The 20,638-nt window shown below is 38.1% G+C and overlaps 2 protein-coding genes and 1 long non-coding RNA gene across 4 annotated transcripts in view; all 3 read right to left on the bottom strand.

The window, feature by feature from the left end:
- Nucleotides 1-20,638, bottom strand: part of LOC145700305 (tubulin alpha-1D chain-like) — a 38,408-nt gene that overhangs the window by 4,940 nt on the left and 12,830 nt on the right. The window lies entirely within an intron of this gene.
- Nucleotides 11,032-12,599, bottom strand: LOC145697374 (uncharacterized). The gene is made up of 6 exons (XM_081774567.1): nt 12,316-12,599; nt 12,054-12,214; nt 11,896-11,973; nt 11,654-11,726; nt 11,542-11,601; nt 11,032-11,497 (listed from the first exon to the last, which is right to left on the bottom strand). The coding sequence occupies exons 1-6, from the start codon at nt 12,551-12,553 to the stop codon at nt 11,460-11,462; spliced, it is 648 nt and encodes a 215-aa protein (XP_081630693.1). The 5' UTR covers nt 12,554-12,599; the 3' UTR covers nt 11,032-11,459.
- On the bottom strand, nt 12,634-18,690 carry LOC145698772 (uncharacterized). Of its 2 annotated transcripts, XR_014133948.1 has the most exons (6): nt 17,502-18,690; nt 14,713-17,441; nt 14,628-14,667; nt 14,241-14,506; nt 14,095-14,181; nt 12,634-14,056 (listed from the first exon to the last, which is right to left on the bottom strand). It is a non-coding gene; the product is annotated as an uncharacterized LOC145698772 (long non-coding RNA). The 2 variants fall into 2 exon arrangements; XR_014133947.1 differs by having other exon boundaries at nt 14,713-18,690.

Here is a 20,638-nt window from a genome sequence, read left to right as displayed (position 1 = left end):
GATGAAGCCGACAAAGAAACTGATTTCGATACAATAGATTTCGAAGAAAAACAAACAAAGTCAAGCTTGAATCTGAAAAATTTCGGAAAAGCAATTTTACTGACGATTCCGTACTCTTGCACTGTTGGTGGGTCTGCTTCACTTACTGGGACGAATTCAAATTTGGTTCTGAGCGACTACTGGGCAGATCAATTTCCTGATTCGCCGATTTCTCTTAGCTACACGGAATGGATGGGCTTCGGGATCGTCAATTCGATTTGCTTTCTTTTCGTGATGATAATTTATTTGAATGTTTTCTTTTTTGGCTTCAGATGTGAGTCGAATAAAGAAGAGGAACAAGCAGTAAGGTACAGTTATTTTAATTGGGCTCGGGAACCTGTATAAAAAATCTTTTAATAAGTGAAATGATCGCGAGAAAATACGAACAACTCGGAAAAATCTCTCCGGAAGAAATCCTCGTCTTGATAACTTTTGTAATTGTGATAATCATGTGGTTCTTCCGCGAGCCTGGTTTCATGAATGGCTGGACAGTTTTGTTCCCCGAGCCTGGTTTCATATCAGATGGAGTTCCTGCTGTCTTTTTTGGCGTTTTGCTTTTTCTGATTCCGGCGGAAAAAAGTGGCTTTTGGAAATGTCCGCAAGAAGGACCCCCTGCTAGGTAAGAACTGGGAGATTCGGGAGAATGACGGGTTTCTAGAGCGATTCATTCATGGAAACGCTTCAATGAAAAAATGCCCTGGGATATTCTCCTTCTCATCGGGGCGGGATTCGCGATGGCCGACGGAGCTGATGCTTCTGGTTTTTCGACTTGGGTGGCAAAAATTCTTGCTAATCTTGTTGGCGGCTTGGAAAAGTGGGCGATTGTCTTTGTGGCTACGATAGTTGCAGCTCTCTTCACGGAAATTTGCTCAAACACGGCGGCGGCGTCATTATTTGTTCCGATTTTGGGAGCGTTGGCGAAGGAGTTGTGCTTGCATCCGTTGAGTTTGTTGATGCCCGCGACATTGGCTTGTTCCTTGTCTTTTATGCTCCCAGGTTTGGCCTTTTCAAACGCTTTGAGATTGAAATTCTTTAGCTTCGACGCCGACAAATGCGATTGCTTTTAGTTCAGGGCGTTTGAAAGTGACGGACATGATCAAATCGGGCGCGATGGCGAATATTATGGGAATCCTAATGGTAAATCTGATAACTGCAACTTATGGCGCTGTGTATTTTGATTTTGACGATGAAGATTTTGTAAATTGGGCAAATTATACAAACTGTCCTGGTTTCAATAAAACAAGACATTTATGAATTGAAATTGTTTTTTTTTGAAAGATTTCCGGAGAAATTATCAATTTTATACTTCAAAGCTCTTTAAATTTGCCGACAAATTGAAATTTTCTACAGCTGTTTCAGCCTTGTCTGCCAGCGTTCTGCCTTTTTCAGCTGCTTATCTTATCTTATCTTTTTGAATCAGTGCTCTTCTCTAGCGCCATCTATAAACTTCCTGTGAAGATACCGTATAAACGAGTGAAAATTTCAAATTTCACATAAGTCAGAAAAATGCCAAAAACAAATTTTTACAAACTAGTCGTCGAGCCAGAAGTGGATGATCCTTCAAAAGAGTGGTTCTTCTACATCAAAACTCAAGACTTCAAGTCGATACCCGGCGTCTTTTGGGAATACTCCTGCGGATGTTGCATCAAATTGCCAAGCGACTGCTCAGATACGTTTCTTCGTGGTCCGACGGCTTGGTCCTTTGATGTTGAGAAGATCAACAAGAAAACTTCATTTTGGGAAAAAGATGATTCGCCACCTACGAGCCATGTTTACTGCCCAAAAGAACCCGAGTTTCTCCGCACTCTTCAATGGCACCTGAATATCCTCGTTCGAAATCCCCGACTTTTCCCACATCGCTTGGTTCATCTTGCATCCACTGCTCTTGGCAGAGAGAAGCTCACAAAAGCGTTTACGACTCCAGCTCAAATTCCTGACAACAACAAGAATTCCTGCAGTCTGCTGCCAGAAAGTCTCCGAAAATCACTCGTCGAAGAAAATATTAAGAAAACAAGTGGCGAAGCCTTGGGCGACGAAGAACTCGAAGATCTCTTTGCTGCGCAAACGACCAAGAAGACGAAAAAGCAGAAAAAGCCGTCGAAGAAGCCAAACAAAGGAAAAACTCCAAACAACATTCGAAAGACGAAGAAACCTGTTAGACTGTAATTTTATTTTTCATTTCATTTTCGTATTCCATTATTCGCATTTTTCATAAGAGATAAACTGCTTTTATGACAATTATAATATCTTGACTGAATTAAAATTGAAGGCTGGCTGTCAATTCAACCGTATAATTATCACCCCGTTATAAATTGGAACTGTTCGTTGTTTTCTTCCAAAATGAACAAGGAGATTTATCACAATTTGATTATCTTTATCTTTTTATTTCTTACTTCACTTTTGCTAACGGTCCTTCCTCTTTCGAGGTCTTTTTCGACCACCAGGAATGAGACATCGACAGAAACCGAAGCTCCACCACTGCCAACCGAGAATACCTACTCTTCAATACATCCATCAGTGAATAATTATCCCCTGCAATTCTTGAACCTAACTAGCTATGAGAATTTTCCGGCGATATTTTTCAAAATAGACCAAAATGGATCAAAGAAGCTTTACATCGCAAATTTGTCGATTTCTTTAAGTAATTCATTGGATCATTTTATTAAATAAAAAAATAAATTTATTTAGTGGATTTAAAATACGACGACGCTGAGAAATTCTGTGCGACTCGTGGGCTTGAACTTGCATCAGATGAACTTGAAGTAAAAACAAATAGTCTCCTCTCTGGAACATTTGGCTGGATCAATTCAAAAGTCAATTTTTCATCAGGAGAGCTCCAAATTGCAAACATTTACAATGCAAGAGCTTTGGAGAAGATCGTGAATTTCAACTCTCGAAAAATATTTGCCCAGAGGGAGTTTACTTCAGTGGGTATACCAGTTTGTTTATTTATAGATGAGAATCTTCATGAATCAAGGATTGGCAATAGGGTAAAAAATATTTTTTTCCTGAAGACAATCATAATATTTTTTAAGCATATCTGTGAAAATGATCCTTTTGACGAAAACGGGCTTGTGAAAGTCCTCCGCAACTGCGCAATAAACTGCAAACCTCTTCAACTCAACGCCACCAGGGTTCGGTAATTTGAGCTCAAGCTAAAACTCATTTTGGCTAGACGCTCAAATTTCCTCAAATTGAGAACTCAAAGTGACTTGAGAAATCATTTTGAGAAGATTTGAGAGTTTTGAGAGTTTTGAGTTTTTGGGAGATTTGAGAGATTTGAGTTTTCAAAACTCAAATTAAGCGAGCGCTTCCTTGATTGGCTCATGGATCGCCAGAATTGATTTTTAACACGAGCTCTCATCTCTGAGTTCTCAAAACTCAAATTAAAAAACGTGAGTCTCAAGCTTTGTTTCCTTGAGTTTTAGCGCGAGCTCAAATTACCGAACCCTGAACGCCACCTTTATTGACAAATACGGACTGTTTGTCAGGAGTGAGGAAATTTGGCATGAGGAAAAGGGAGAAAATAAGACCTTTGTCTACGTAGGTCCAAGATCCTGTGAATCGTCCCAAATGGATAGTGGTTTCATTCTCGAAAATTTCAATCAAAAAGAAACTGGGATCCCATGGTGTTTTTGGCAAGAAAATGGTATACTTGTTCATCATATTTTCTTCTCTTATCAATCATTTTCAGATCCGTACACATTTGCCCTTCATCCCTCTTTTGGAATCACGCTCGTTCGAAAAAGCTAGTAAGTTCATTTTTTCAACAAAAAAAAAAGATTCGAAAAAATTTTAGTGCACGAGCAATTTGCGTGGCGAGGAAATTTGTCGATGTTGAAAGTGCTTCATTTGAGCCATTTCAAATTCCGTACTGACAAGTTGAGAATCAAAGTTTATTTTTCTTCTATAAAATAGATTAAACAGTCAATCTCAATCTTCTTACAAAACATGTCTTCCAAATGCATGTGCCTTTTAAAACGCTCTAGAATAATTTTAAAACGGCATCTCTTCATCAATTTCCTTATCAAAATTATAAACTCGAAATGATGTTAGAATATTGACTTAGATTCTAGAGCCGTTGCCCGCATACTTCCAGTGTAGCTCATTTTTCTTCCGTACATTTTTACATCCAAAGAATCCGTGTCCGAATCTAAAAAATCAGGGCCTTGTAATTCGTCAGCGCTTACGTTGTGAAACATAGGAGCATCTCCTTTTCGCCGAAATAAATCGCTCGTAGTTAAGCGCTGGATTTAGTGGCATGGCTCCTATCGAGTCCCTCCTGATTGAATCCCTCCTGCTCGTGTCCAAAGAGCACTTGCTCTCGACAGACTGTTTTCTCGAAACCATCATTCGAGAAAGCCCGTAAACAGAGCCTCTCGGGCTCTTGGCCAAATTGTAGATTGATCCCTGACAAGAAGGAAAAAGAGAATTGACTGGAGAAGGCGCGCGGGAGTTGACGGTTGAATTCAAGAGACACTGGTTCTTGAGATCAGCGATGTACTGAATTATTAATCCACAGAGCTTTCCACTTGAATAAGGTACCTGCTGGATGGTTTCTAGCATCAAGGAGTAGTTGCTCGAAATTGGGCCTTTTTGGTATTCGCCCTAAGTGTTTAAACTCTCTTTTGGTCCGTTTTTCGAGTCGAAAGTTGGTTCATTCTTACCGGTAAGCTTTCGAATATTTCTTCAATCTTCGATTTTAACAAATAATCATTCAATTTCTTCACCGTCGATTCTCTAACACTCGATTTTTTCCTCATTTCGCCGTCTTCATTGACTCATTATCGATGAAAGAATCGGTTAAGATGAATTTCTAGCTCTCTTTAATCAATTTTCCTTCAAGCGAATTTTTCCAACAAAGACACTCAATTCCCTCGCAGCAAAATATTTCTCTACTTTTTTGGCAACAAAAGCTGTTTCCCATTTAAATTTTGAACTACAGTCTTCTTTATTACACGTCAGCGACTTGCTTCGACTTGATCACTCATTCTTGGCTAATTTAAAAGTCCACTGCAGCGAACCAACGATGAATAAAAAATCTAAACCACTCGACCGGTAGACTTATGAATCTTAGCAAATATTTTATTGATCAAATAAGAAAAGAATGTATAAAACCACTAAGTCAGATAGTCAAAACTCGTCAGTAAAGGAGGATAAGCATTTTTTTATCTCAGCAATATCCCTGGGCAATCATAGCTTCGGCTACCTTCTTGAATCCAGCACAATTCGCTCCGACCTACAAAATTGTTTTTTTCTAGTAAACTTATTTTCTTACCATATAATCGCCAGGATGACCAAGATCTGAGGCGGTATCAGAAACAGTTCTCCAGATGTGAGTCATCGTTGATTTCAGTTTTTCATCAAATTCTTCCTTTCAAAAATCTCTCAAGATCGACACTCAAATCTGACTCTACCTCTGACCAGTTAAGTCGCTGAGAACTCTGAGTCATTTCAAAGCCAGAACCGACAACTCCTCCGGCATTCGCCACTTTTCCCGGGAAAAAAATGCAATCTTTCGATTTGATGAATTCTATGGCTAGGGTTTTTCACGGGAGCGCGCGGGGCTCGGAACGCTTTCTGACCGCGATTGCCGTTATCACTTTTTCTTATAGGTTTTATATAAAAATTTAGGACAATACTAAATCGAGGATGAGGATTAATAATATGCTATCAAATTTTAAGTTTTCTCCGAAAAAAGGCGAAAAAATGGAAATTTTAGTGAAAAATCTTCACTTTAACACTGAACACACTCAGACACAGTCTCGATTTTTGAATATGATCAATCTCAAGCATAAAGAATTCACCTCTTAAATTTTTGGATAGCCGAAAATAGCCGGTCTCCAAGAAATCCGCATTTAACTAGAACTTTTTGAGTTACAAAAAAGTCAAGTCATTTATAATTTCTCACTGTGATTCTGTTTGCGACTCTGTCCTTCATTTCAAGATTGAGTTTTCTAGTTTCGTTGAAATCAAGTTGAAATGAAGAAATGTGGAATAATGACTCATTGAAAGATTTGAAAGGAAAATTAGGAATAATCGCCAATGGATATGGTTTAGATAAACTACTGGCTTTCAGAAGGCTCTACCATGCACTGGCTATTGAGCTCTCAATCAGTTTTTAGAGCCATTGCTGATTGGGGAAATGGACGAGTTCCGCTTACAGCGTTTTTAGCAAATTTGGGAAAGACATCATCATGGAAAGCAAAATACGGGTTGCTGGTCACATGCATTCTATTACTCGTGTTTTGTTGCTGATAATCAAGCTCGATCTTATCTTTTGTCGGAATCGAAAAAAAAATTTATGATGGAAAAGTCTGAAGTTCAAAATCCCTTCCGAAATCAAAATATATTTCAAAAGTAGTGTCAAAGACAATGTTTTGTACGTAAATCCGGTCGTTGTTCAAAAAAGCATTGATGAAATATTCGCATTCATCATTGTTAGTTCCGAAAGGATTCGAGTAACCGAAGTCGTGAGGAGCGTATAAGCCAGAGAAACAACGCGATTCTCGATCGTACTTGACCAGAGATCCGATCCACTCATTTCCAAGAGTCAAAAATTTGCCTTCTTTCTCGAGTAAAAGGGAATACTGCATGTTCGACAAATCTATGCTCCTCGAAACGAGAATGAGCATCAGTTGTCCGAGATCTATCTCGAGTGGATTTCAGAAAAAACGAAAAAATACCGACAAAATTCTTTCGAATCCATTCCAAAGGAATAACATGCACGGGGTCAAAATCACGGAACATTGACGGCACAGCGATTTCATCCTTTCGCCACCCTTTTTCGAGCTCCTCATTTTGTCTGATTGAGTTGAGAGCGACCACTTTTGACAATGTGATCCAGTTCCTACCCAACCTGATGCTCATCAGAAAGAATTTTCCGCCAAAACTGACCGAAGAAGTTTTCGCATTGAAATGATTGCTCGCGATATAGCCTTGCGATGACATACATAGAGAAAATTCAATTTGAACTAACCTTGTGCGGTTTCGAATCTGTTTAGATTATAATCAGGTGCGTAATAAAAACATTTATCTTGCCGATTTTCAGGAGAGCTTATATTGATCAAGATAAGTAAAGAATTATTTAATTTGAGTCTTTGCTATTGACCTTTTCCAGATAACAATCGTCGAAAAAACAGTCGTGTTCTTTTCCTTATTTCTGATCGTTATTTTATGAGTTCCAATAGACGATCCGAAATGAAAGTGGTAATTGCCAGTACTATAATGCTCTGATTAGCAAAATCCGGGCTATTTTTTAAACTTCGAAACCTCTGATAAACACGATTTTCAATTAACAGAGTATTCCTTCCACTTTCAATGACTCGCATCAAATTTCCTTTTCGGTCGGCCAAGTAGTGTTCTCCATTGAGAAAGGTAGCGCCTAATGCGTAGTTGGCAAACATATCATCGTCTGGAAAAACGATGCTCTTATTTTTCCCCTGATCCGGTGAAAAATCGACTAAGACGACATCGCCTTCATGAAGCTCTGCTTTTGTTTCTCCTCCTTTCTTCCGACTATAATAGCCTTTGTCTTTTCGCATTCATAAAATGGACAAGGACATCCGCTTTTGCAATATTTCTCAGTCGGGCAAACATCTCCAGCAGAATCAAAAGATCTGGTCAATTGAAAGCAGACTGATTCACATGGCGTGATTGGATGAGTCCTCGTTGATTTCAGGATCAATGTTTTTGAGCAGAGATGGCAGCAAACTTTTTGGTCGTAAAACTTTTTCTTCTTGCAGCGTCGCAGATTTACTTTGTTTTCTTCTTCAGAGAAAACGATCAGTTCGCTTTCTTCTGGCTTGATGACGGCAATCGGCTTCGGAAGGATGAATTCTTGTGTAGCGAAGCATTGCTTCATCAGATGACCACAGATATCCATTGATTCGAGTTGAACGCACTTTTTGTAGCTTTGATGGCAAGTTGATGTCAGAAAAGTAGTTTGTTGTTTGGAGTTCTCCAATGAAGCAAAATTCGCTGAAAAAATTTTTAAGATTCTCGCAAAATTGAGATCATAGTCTATGATTCATAGAGTAAAACTACCTAGAAGCATGATTGTTATCCAGAAGAGCGAGCCAAGTCCTAAGTAAGTATACTTTTGCTTGTCGGTGGAGTATCCATGCTCCGCCAGGCTCACTTTTTTCTTCCATGATTTTTCTTCCTCGAAATCGACCATTTGTGTATTGATCTTTCTTGTGGATAGGATTTCTTCGGTGAAGAGATAGACTTTGTCACCAACTTTGCGCACTGTTCCGAAGCAATGACAATCCAAACACTGTATTTTCATTTTGCTTAAACGATTGTAATTGTCATCGTCTTGTTCTTCACAGAGCGAATTTTTCATAGCATCAACTTTCTCTTCTTTACTTCTGCTCAAGTTTGTTGCTCACCGTTAAAGCACCCAGGAAAGGTATCATTCAAAGCCGAATTGGCATTCAGGCCTGCTTGAAAACGTAAATCTAAATCTGACGGCTTATCTTTGCTCTTTCCAAGAGAGGAATTTGAAAACAACAAAGAGTATTTCTGGAACTCGATTTTATTTGGAAGCAAAAAAGTAATTTAATTTCAGAGACAATTTTCAGACAAATGCTTGGTCCCCATCCACGTGACGCAATGCCACCACTACAATTCAAAATCAGGAAAAGAAAAAGGTTGAATTTGAGAACCTATTGGTTGTTTGGACGTATTTGCTTCGTTTTGTAAAAGAGTTTTCGCAGAAGGGACGCAATTTTTGCAGAAATGGTCTTTTTTGTCGATGAAATCTGCGTAAATCTCGCAGTCAGAGCATGTCTAGAGAAAATTTGCTCACATCGCCAACGGGTAAAATTTAATTTACCTCATGAAAGGCTAAATGTCCACATTTGGGTCCCAAATTGAATTGCTGCAGATAATTTTGAAAGTATTCGACGTCGACTGAATTCCAGCAAATACTCTTTTGCTGAAAAAAACTCAACATTTGTTCCATCAGCTTTTTTTGGTGTACCTTTTTGTATTTGTCTTCTTGTTGCGAAGAGCTTGGATTTTTTCCAGAGCCGGGGCGGATAGATTCGTTTTTGACGTCGTTTAGGTTTACTGTTTCGTAGATGAGGGTGGCTTCGGTCGGATCTTCGTCATAATCGGATAGGTCAGATGGTGCGCTTGACACTGCTCCCATCTTGTTTAAGTTCGGCTGAATTGAGGGATAATTTCTCAAAAAACAGTATCAAAGATACAGTCTTTCAAGAATAATGAACTAAAAGGGATTTCACAAAATCTGCAATGAAACTTTTTTGAACATTTTATTCAAAATTTTTCCCAAAGAAACAGTAGATTACGTCAATTCATCAATTAATCTGGTCACGCCCTTATTTAATTCAATAGTAATATCCCAGTTTGAAGTATTTTAGCCAAAAAACTTCGGATTGTATTGCACCAAATAACGCTCTGATACCCTTAATTCCGATTCTACCTGTTATGTTCGCAACATAGTTTCTCGGAGCAATCAAAAATTCTTTTTCAATCTCTTTTTTTTTCGCCCGAAAAAGTATCTTTTCTCAAATAGCGCAGAAGGTTAACAAACCGTCCCAGCAAATGCGAAACTAAATAATTCAACAGAAGAGGAGCAATCTGCCAAGCTGCTTGTCAGTTGAGATCCATTCGACGCGAATTTACGACGCGCAATTTAATTCACTCGAAATATACTTTGCCGAAAATATATAGATCTCTGCCAGTATCAAATATTAAAAGAACGCTCTTCTCTTTTTCAATATCGGATAAGAAGATACAGAACAAAATCGACAAGATACAGATAAACGTCGGAATAATAAAATGTCTTTATCTCAAATTTTGCTGATCTTTTTCGGTCATCTTCAGTTGGGCTCAATAACCTGTTAGAAAAAACCTGAGTCCGATTTTTAGTCCTGTCAGGTGTCTAGAACCGACAAAAAATTTCGACAAATTTTACGTGGAAATTTTCAACCAACCAGAAGCCTTGATTTGGCAAAAAGGCTAATTCGCAGCCGAGTAGCCGCCCACGCAAAAATTGTCGAAATTTTTTTTGTCGGTTCCAGACACCTCCCCCTAGAAAGACCTTATACTTCAGATTTGGCTTGGCGACTTGAAAAAAACCTTAGTCAGGGTCTAAAAATGAAAAATGAAATCCGCTACGCGACTTGGCATAAGAGTTCTTGAAAACTCTAACTCAGGTTTTTTACACAGGCTACTAACACAGGCCTAGTCGACACTTCAAAAATACTTACAGTTTTGAGCTTGTTTTTCTTGAATCTCAATCTCTTCTTATTTATGCGAAAGTAAGTCTTGCAGGAATTTTTGTTAATGAAAATCAGAAAAATAAAAGAGAAGTTTGAAAAACGATGAAAATGAAAAACGAAAGTGGTCTGTCAGAAGGAATTCCATCGCAGAAAGCTGCTGCAATCGATACTCTACAAATCTTTAATCGCTAAAAGGGATGATCACGGCCTTCCTCCTTTCTTTCCTGAGAGCCTCGGCGCATTATTTACCAGCGCAGATCCAGCATTAAACTTTTACAGTCTAATTCGATTGCAAATCGCCAAATACAGTCGTGAAACTGAGGGGCATTCAAAATTATTCCGATGTCAAAATATTTTTATGCATTTTTTATGCGGCCGGCTTTTTCACTTATCTTTCTTCGCGTTATTTTATCAGATCCTCTTTCTTTTTTTTTCATCCCAACCCTTGTTTTTTCATTAAAAATGGCGAAAACGAAGCGAGAAAGAGCAAAAAAGATCGAAAAGGACCCGATTGGAGAGCTGAAAATCATCGCGAAAGGTAGAAGTCTCCAATTGTGGCAGGGTGAAAAAAAAATTTTTTTTTCTGAATGGCTCATCTGAAAGAGCTTCTCAAACTGTATAAAAAACGTTTTTACAGTCTGCCCAAATCTTTGAAATTTTCGAGATTTGGACTTGTCAGAGGTGGAAATTCCGAAATTTTAACTGCTCGTAGAGCAAAATTTTTCCATAACAAATTTTTTTTTCTATTTTTTTTCGGAAACTCTATAGTCGAATCTATGTGCTCGCGAAAATTGAAGCAGATCGGGCAACATTTGGGCTGCAAAAATTTTTTTTTGAGGATTAGTTTTGCATTAATTTTGCAAATATAAAGCATATACTTTTATTTAATTACAAACTACAAAAAATTAATCAAATAATGCTCTAAAGTCACTTGAGGTCATTTGAGGTCATCTGAGGTCATTTGAGGTCAACTTTTTTTTGCCGGTAAATTACATATTTTTATTTATTTGAAACATGAAAACGATTATTTTATCAATTTTAAAAACAAAAAATAATTTTTATACCGTGCATATGTGTAAGATGCAAATAAAAAAGCACTTTAAACTAAAAAGAATGAGGCATGTTGTGTTTGTTCCTTCTCGTTTTGTTCTTCTTTTAAAAATCTTCTCAGTCAGAAAATCCAGGCATTCTGCGATGAAAATTTCCTTAATATTTTTAAAATTTAAAAAATAAAGATACAAGCAATTACTTTTTTTTCTCGACGGCATAAGAGAGAGTTTAGAGCAGTCAAAGAAGATTGTTTGACGATCTGAAACTTTAACACTGAGGATTTCGACCATATTTTTCATGTTTATAAATACCTTTCTTTCGTTTAGGAAGACTCCGTGGTTCTGGATAACTGTCATTCGCTGTTAAAATTTGTTTTTCGACGCTCTATTAAAAATAATTTAAAAGGCAAAGATTTCAGATAGTAAGATATTTGAAGTTACTGTAAAATATTCTTTATTTAAGGACTTGTTTGCTTAATATCCATTTTTCGAAAAGAATGATGCCGGGGGCAGGGTCCTTAAATCTAAGCTTCTATGAGTATCCTCAATTTTACCTGAATAATTGAGACGATTAATTGACGAGCATAATTGTCTTTCAGATGAACTTTATCTGGCGAAAAAAAATGCTGTTTGAGGCTTCTGAAGAATCGGTACTCAAAAACATTCAATTTTTTAGTTCTATTTCCAATTAAATGAAAACCTCTTCCTGTTTTACTCGATAATAGTTAGCTAAGCTAGGTACTTTTGCACTTAATATCTTCTTGAGCCATTTTTGTGTTGATTCTTCAATTGTTCTAAGCGGCTTAGCAAGTGGAAAAGGTTGAACAAAGAGGATTTTTCTTGCATTCGTAAACAGCGATGTAAGGGTTCTATGTAAAACCTTTGAAAAGTTCTTTTATTTTTATTTTGTTAATTATCTTTATAATCGGACATAGATAAAAAAAATGTTCTTGCGACGATTTAGATAGAGAAAGAACTATCCTGAATTGCTTTATCTAGGTCAACATCTTGGAATGCCAGTGTTGATGCCTTCAGAATATTGTTGTGTCCAGCATAGACTAGAACTGTTCCGGAGACGCGCGAATGACAATTTGTATGGCAATTTTCGCATAAAAATCTCTCCGGTAGATTTTCACCATAGTTCCAGGCATTCCGGCTCTTGATTTGAAGAATTGGTCTTCTTTCCTCATCGCAGATTTGTCCTACTTTCATCAGGACTGCTAATTCAGTTAAACAGGCACCAGAATATGACGTAATAATCCAGTTTTTTCTTTAATTTGTGTTTTCCGAAATATTTTATCTAAAGTGGTGTTTGAATAATTTCTTACTTTAGCTAATGAAACACATATATAAGGGGACTCCGCGGAAAACCAAAAGCAGGTCGCACCCTCATATTTTGAAAATTTTTACGCGTCTACTTAAAGATCTCAAGATGCTCATTCAGAATCGCGATTAAAAATTGTATCGGGGGCATCGGGATATAGATATGATGGCCGCCGAAAAGAGGCCCACAAACCATAAAATCGAATTTTTCTCGAATTCCCAATACCCCCGATATGATGTTTATTCGCGATTCTGAACAGGCATATCAAGAGCTTTAAGAAAATGTGTTCAAAATTATCTCTCCATAAGGACGCCCCCATTAAAGTATTTTTTCCGCGTAGACCTAACTGTTCTATCATCTTTTTATATTCAAACAGTCCTGTGAATCTCCGAGAAGGAAATTTGTTTTTTCGTATCCGAAGAAACATGGTCGGCGCCAGCACTCTCGTTCATGCCCTTTGAACCATAAAGACTCCATAACTAATGTATGATATTAAGGATAGAACATGGATATTATGGATAGAACATCGGCTGAGCGCGGCTGCCCGTTTAGCGCCCCGCCATGACCGTTTTTTCAGAGACCCGTCAAATCTGAACGGTAAATGATTTTATCTTTATTATTTTTGCTTTATGATCATCAAAGCCTATTCTTTTATACAAACAATTTGAAAATATCAAAATGGGATAACTTGGTCAAAGTCTCGGAATGAGAGCGACTCTTTCAAAGCCCTCTATAAAAATCTAAAGATTTATTTTGAAACTCAGACTAGAAATAAAAGGAAAGTAGAAGTGAAATAGAAGACTAAAAGTGAAGAAGTCGGAGCTCTACAAAATCGAAGAATATAATTCATCGTTCAGATTAGACGGGTCTCTGAAAAATAGATAACGACGGGGCGCTAAACGGGCAGCCGATCTTATATTTTACGCTTAAGATGGAGAAAACAATTTTTCAATTAACTAGTTTTCCATTTTTCTAACATAGATATTGCGCTCATTTTTCTGACCTGTGTCGAGGCATCACCCATGTTCCGTTATGAGAACATACAGACAGTTTGAATCGATGATAAATATTAAATATCTTCTGTGTTTCAGGATTTGATTGAAGAATGGCTGTTTTATTTTATAGTCACACGGGCAATAAAAAAAATTATAAGCATTCTGAATTCAATGATTTGATTTCTTCTTTCTTTTGCCTTTCTTTTACTCACAGAAAAGAGAATTTCAAAAACAAGAATTAACAATTAGGAATATTTGTATTTAACAACGAGGAAAAAAAATGTAATCGTGATATTTCCAGATCAGGAAAAACGGACTCTTTTCGATTCAGCATTGACTTCACTTGAATGCTGTGCGACTCTTTTTGATGGAGTTGTTTTATTGCACACCCAATGACTTAAATTTATGAACTGTATTTATTAATATTGCCATACTTAATTTTTTTGAGTTGATTTTCCTTGATCTCAAGAATATTCGACGATGTTATTTCTGGTGTTCCAGCTTTGAATTCTTGCTCAATTCTTTAATAATTTTTATAAATAATTTTAAGCAACAAATAATTTTAAAGATTTTTTTTAACCTGTTGAGCACATAGACCGCGCAATCACGATTCGTTTGCGGAACATTTTCGCGTTTTTTCTTCCAAGGGCCCTGATCATTCAGAATTTTTCCAATAGTATCAAGAAGTTTTTTTTTCGAACTATCAATGGCGTTTTGATAATTTCCAATAGCCCCATTTGTATCATAGACAGTAACTGAGCGAGATTTGACATTAACGATCAAGAGTGCCGCGTGGTTTTCATCTTTTGATGACAGCAATAATGGTGCACAAATTTTTTTTCGTTTCTTAAGGCTTGGGTCATTATAAGTGCCTTGAGTCATGTTTCCGACGGAAGATGTAGGATATGAGCAAAAATCTGTTTCTCGAATTTTAAATTCGGACAAGATAACGATTTTGACCCCGGACTTTGGAAATTTCCGCTTTCAGAGAAGATTTTGATATTTCGCTTAAGAAAAACAGAAAATTAGGTTTTAAAGCTCTAGAGTCACACCTTTGGCGGGCCACAGGGTAGAGGATACTGACTGTTTTATTTGTATTTTCTAATCTTAAGAGCGCAATCTTAATCAGGGTTCTCTAGAGCATATAGCCCTGTTTTAGTTAATGACGTTCGGTCGTTAAAACCCTTAACTGAGCTTGAATATCTGTTGCAGAGTAGACGTAATCGCTGATTGTTTGTTTGTTTGATAATTCTCGAAGATTGACGGGTCTTCTTTGAGGCTGATTTTTATTATCAATAATTATTGTTCCGTCTTTCTGTCCGATTTTTCTGGAAAATGTGTTTCCAGAATTTCGAACACAGAGACTAATTTTTCCACTGGAACAGAGATCGCAGCTGCAGACTATGTCTTTTGCATAAAGAGCTCCTCTTGCTGCGTCGAAGTTTATCATACGAATCGATTTAATTGACGGTATGTTGAGATTTACGGAAGATTTCGTGGTCTCTTCATTTTTATTCTTGAGAATGGCATATTCTCGCCCAGCAAAATTTTGTTTTGCGCGTTTTTCTTTTTCTTCTGTCCGCAGCTTCTGCTCATTTTCCTTCAAGAATCCGAGGCATTCATCAAGAGTACCACAGCGATTTACAAGTTTCGCATTTTTTATCGTGGTAGCGCAGTGACTATGGGCGCCATCGACGAGGCCTCAGAATTCTAGAATTAGTTTCGCGGAAAAAATACCTTTTCCATGGCGGCTGGTTTTGAAAATATAAGTTCTCCGCAGGCCATCGTTATTTGAAATGGCATGGTGAAAATGTTCCCTCGATTTGAATTCAGAGCTCGCATTATGTAAAACAGGGTTCGGGAAATTCAAAGATCTTATAAATCCGCAAGATCGAAATAGACCATTACCTACCGACGAGCCATAATGGAATTATCGTCAACATTAAAATGCAAATTTTAACCCTTTCGAACCCTTTCAGAAATCCTGTTAATGACTGTGAAATTTATGTTTCGATTTTTAAAATTTTCAACAATCATTTTTTCCGCCTCAATCGGCGCTCCGGCAAATTTCTTCTCCATAAGAAAATGAAAGTATTGCATTTTTTGTATTTCGTTTTCATTCCATCGAGCGACCGCCGTTAAAACGTTACAATTCAATCCAAGGCGCCCGGCTTGAAGATATTCATGCTATTTTTAGGGTTCATGTAAACAAGCCAAGCGAAATTAATGAATTTTCTGATCCCGAACTGTGACGCAGTATTATTTTGAAGAACAAACGTCGAGGCGTAGTCAAGCTTTCCACGGGTCTCAGAAAGTTCTTGCTTATAGACACACTTGACGTATTCATTCGATACAATTTAAGACCCTCGGCTCAAGATGAAGACTCCCTGGCTTAACATCTCCATGTTCATATACTTTAAGATCTTCTTTATTTCTGCTCTTGTCGATGCTATGGGCAAGTGTTTCTCTCGTCATACTTTTAAGCTGATCGAAGAATTGCCGTATTGGCATTTTACCGCGAGTTTCGCTACCAGAAACAAAAGCTGTCTCAGCTTTAACTCCAGCTTTGAGGAGTTCGAATCTGTCAAAGGCAACGGTCTCGTCAGGATGCATTTGTACGACTTTTTCGAATATTTCTCGATCAAAGTCTTCCATAAATTCATCCGGACCAACGCAACTCTTGTGAGTGCAGTCGCTGCAGGATGTTGAATTTTTTGGGTGAACAAAGCAACTTGTCTTCTTTTTACGATCAGTGACACAATATTGTTTGTCCGTTGTTGCACAGGTGCTCCTTTCCAAGATTTCTTTGAAATTGAAGCCTGCCAATGCGGGAACGTCTTATGGAGGGGGGCTTTTTTATCCTCAAGATCTTGTTAGGACCTGTTAACGGATTCTGCGATGAACTGTGATATCTAAGAAAAGAGTCTCCTGTCCTAATTTCTTTCCAAGGCTCTGCGCAGCCTTCTCATAAGTTCCCTTGTTAAGGCAGGACTAATAAATGGTCTTAATCATATCATGGTGTGATTTCCATTACAGTGACAATAAATTTATAATAATTCACGATTTAAGACCCTATCTCGCAGGCGCATACAACTTGCGTTGTACGTGAGGGCGGAATGTAGTAAAATGGAGTCATACTTTTGAACTCCTTCAAAGTTAGGTGTGTAAGCTGTGGATATTCACTAATAAATTCAGCGTGAAGTTCTTCAAGAGTTTTTTTCAGTATTCTTCTCGAAGTGGTCAGAGACTGAGTCGTTGGTCGTAGCAAGTCAATTTTATGGGTTCGCGTATCACATTTTTCACGAAGATATTTCAAGACAGTGCGGTCAAGAATTAAGGATTCCCTTAGAGTTGCTTTCTTTTGACTCGGATCAATGAAAGCTCTCTCGTCAAGAAATGCGTCTATTGCCGAAACAAATATAGGATTATAGACATGATGGAGATCGTAAAATTCATTAATTTTATAATCCAATCTAATGAAATATTCGCGGATTTGATCTGATTGAAATTGGCATAATTTTCCCCAGATTCTTTTTCATCTGCAAGCTTCTTCAGTTTCTTTTTCTAAAGCGAGGTCGCTCAACTTTCCGATATTTATAATAGGGTGTTTTTCCATTTACTCTATCAATATTGTTTTGGACTTTTTGACCGGTCCTTAATTCCAAATGTCGAGGAAAGAACATGAATTCTTTCTTGCGAATTATTTTCTTTTAATACCGCTTTTAAAATCACGTTCTCATTTTTCCAAGTTGATTTGTCAAGCATATTTTTCATTATTTCACTAGAATTATAATCTTTTATAAATTGTTCTATTCTTTTATAAAATTTTCTCTTCACAAACCTTGGTAAAAGCTGCATTTTGATGAGAGTATTTTGATTCTGCTCACTCAGGTTTTGCATTTCACTTTTAATTTCCTCGGTTGTTTTCAAAGTTGACAGAGCTTCCAAAATACTTGGAACGGAAGATGTACTGGCAATTTCTTCAAGTGCACCTATCAAGTTTTCTTTTTCAAGTTCAAGCCGCTCAGCGGGATTTTCATCTATCCAATCAGGATCAGAGTCATCTTCCTCAGAATTCGTCGTTTTATTCTTTTTAAGAATAGAGCGAGGCTGAATGTTTAGTTCCTGCTCTTGGTTCTGTTCAACACTTCCTTCCTCTTCTCTAGAGGCGCGTGATATTTTTTCGAGACGAACGTCAGCATCCAAATGCTCTATCGTTGATTTTGATAGAATCCCGACTTCTTGAGGCATAAAAAGCATCTGCTCACTTGCCTCGACATTTTTCGTTAACACTGTAGGCAAATTTTTTGATGAATGCGGTGCCTCTTGATTTTCAAGAAGATAAGGCTCTTCAGATGATTTTTGCACCCTGACAGGTTCTTCTCTAACAGCTTGAACTAGACCGGAGCCGAAGTCATCTTTGTGATTACTCACGTGGTCTTCAATATGCTCTAATGGGATCCTCTGGCAGCATATAAAGCAGGTTGGCAAAACGCATTGTCTGATCTCATGCTGTCGTTTTACCCGGCCATTCTGTTTTGTTGGACGACTTCCACAGCATTTGTAGGCATCTTTTCTCTTCAATAGCTTCACATCATAGTCTTTGCTTGTGACGGAAGCCGTACAGTTACCAAGGTGATTATTGTATAAATCCAAAGAAGAAAAGTGCTTTTTGCAATCTTATTTTTGATAAGAACACAGCATACTTAGACAATCCTGATAATTATTATCTTTCCTGTGCAGACTCGACCAGAGCATATTTTAACATGATCATGAAATGCTGAGGCAGTAGAAGATGTTGGAAAATTATTTCCACATTTACGACAACAAGAGTATCCTTTGATGGATTTTAACAGCGCTCAAGCTAAAAAGCTAGACAAGTCCTGGGATTGAACAACGGTTTCCCGCGTCCGGCCGGGGTGTGCTACCACTGGATCAACTCGCCGAGATCTCTATCGAGATTTTGAAATGATACTCTGAACGGTCGGGCCTGAGCGCTGCTAGGACCCATCACCTTTATAATTGGACAATTTAATCGATGGACGAGACGTCGGTCCATTGTATCTATTGGGTTGTAAGCGGTCGTTTGGGCAGACAAGTAAAGATAGAAAAATTTTTAGGTAAAATATTTTTCATTCTTTGAAGGTCTGTTCAAAAGGCCGCCTACCACCCTTTTTGTATTAAGCTCTTTAACTAAAAACTTTGCAAAAAGTTTTTCTGCTTCTTTCGCCGTAAAAGCGGGAGAAGATTTCAGCTTAAGAATGTTAGAAAATTCTTAAAAAAAAACGATTATACCTTTGAGAGAATATCACCTAATTTTGACTTTTTCTTTGACGATATTATCTTTGTCACATCATTGATTATTTTCGTGGCAAGTTTATCAGTCATTGATAGAAAACTAAGCTCTCTTAGAGAGTCTGCAGACCGTTGATCGGTGATTTCGACCGATGCGGCGATCTCGCGGAGCCTACTTCTTGCCAGAGCTTGCCTTAAGCCTGTTGTTTTTGCTTTTGATTCTTTCTTGAACGCGTTTCTTAGGGAACGAGTTGAAGAATTTGTTCTGGTTAATGGAAAATTCTTCGTCCGACTGCACTCAAGAAGACTTGGTCTATGAGTGCTTGGTTTGCGTGCGATTTTTGGAAGCGTGATCGTGTGACATTTTCAGTTTTCGTAAGCGCCTCAAGGTGACCATTTTGCGATTGTTTTATCATTTCCATCGTTTCTTCGTGATCTTGCAGATATTGATTCTCCGGTGTGTCCATCGAATTTTGAATTTCTGTCCCGTTGACATGATTGTAAGTGTAGTCGGAATCTTGTATATCCTCACTCACATTTTCATGACCATAACTTTGCAGGTGCGAAGAGCAATCTGCTTCCGCTCCTAATTCATTCACTGAAGACGTCGATAATTGAATTTCTGAATCCTCATCAATCGTAAGAGAACTTATATCTGGCACAGAAGGCGCTCGTTCGTTCATTATGTCGAAATCTGATGAAGATGGTACACTTGGAACGCATCCGTTCATTATGTCGAAATCTGATGAAGACGGTACACTTGGAACGCATTCGTTCATTGTGTTTATATGGTCAAGATCAGGGTCTCGAAAAATACGAGGCCAGGCGGCAGCCACAACCCACTCATACTCTTTTGGTTTCCACCTCTTAGAGACCCACCTCCGCTGGCCGCCAGGGTTCAGCGGCCACTTGGTGATTCATCTTGCGTTAACGCGACCCAGTCCGAATTTTACATTATCCGAGGCTGAAATTCGGTCTCCAGTGGAATCCAGCGGCCAGCGGCTGGCTTTGCCGCCAGAGCGTGGATTCGAAAAATGAATGGAGGCCGTAAGCGAAGGGCGCGCGGAGTATGAATAAATCCTCGCCGCCGCATGGCTGCCAATTTTTCGAAACCCTGGTCAAGATTCATCACACTTGGAACTCGACCATAAAAACCTCCGTTAAATCAGTCAGTTCAGAGTTATTCGCCTGAACCTCATCGTGGGAATAAACAGAAATGGTGTCAATATTAAGAATTGACGGAGCTGTGCCAAGCGGTTCATTTAGATTATCAAGTCTCTCGAGATCAAGAACACTGAAATGCAAAATTAACTTTAATTCAATCAATCTTGAACGAATAAAAACCTTGGTACTTGAAGAAGATTAACAGGAGCTTCATTGGGGTCAAAGTCATAGTTAGACACAGCATCAATAGAATCGATATTCATGACGCTTGGCGCTGGACCAAGTGCGCATAAATCATCTGGTGGTGGTTCAACAGGCATCATAGAGACGCCAAACTCGGACATCGTCTAAATACTTTAACAATTAATCCTTATCCAAGATTTTATCGAACAAATTGCTTAAGGGTAACAATCACGTAAAAAATAAGGAAAGAGTGAAAGAAAAGGATAAACATCGTAGAACATTGACATCATAACAGAACTTCTCATCCACGACGACGACTTAAAAAAGAAAAATGAA

This window comes from Oikopleura dioica, chromosome 2, assembly GCF_907165135.1.
Source record: "Oikopleura dioica chromosome 2, OKI2018_I68_1.0, whole genome shotgun sequence".
In the NCBI taxonomy this organism is placed as follows: Eukaryota; Metazoa; Chordata; class Appendicularia; order Copelata; family Oikopleuridae; genus Oikopleura; species Oikopleura dioica.
Note: the sequence above shows the minus strand (reverse complement) of the source record. Positions and strands in the feature narration are given on the sequence as shown.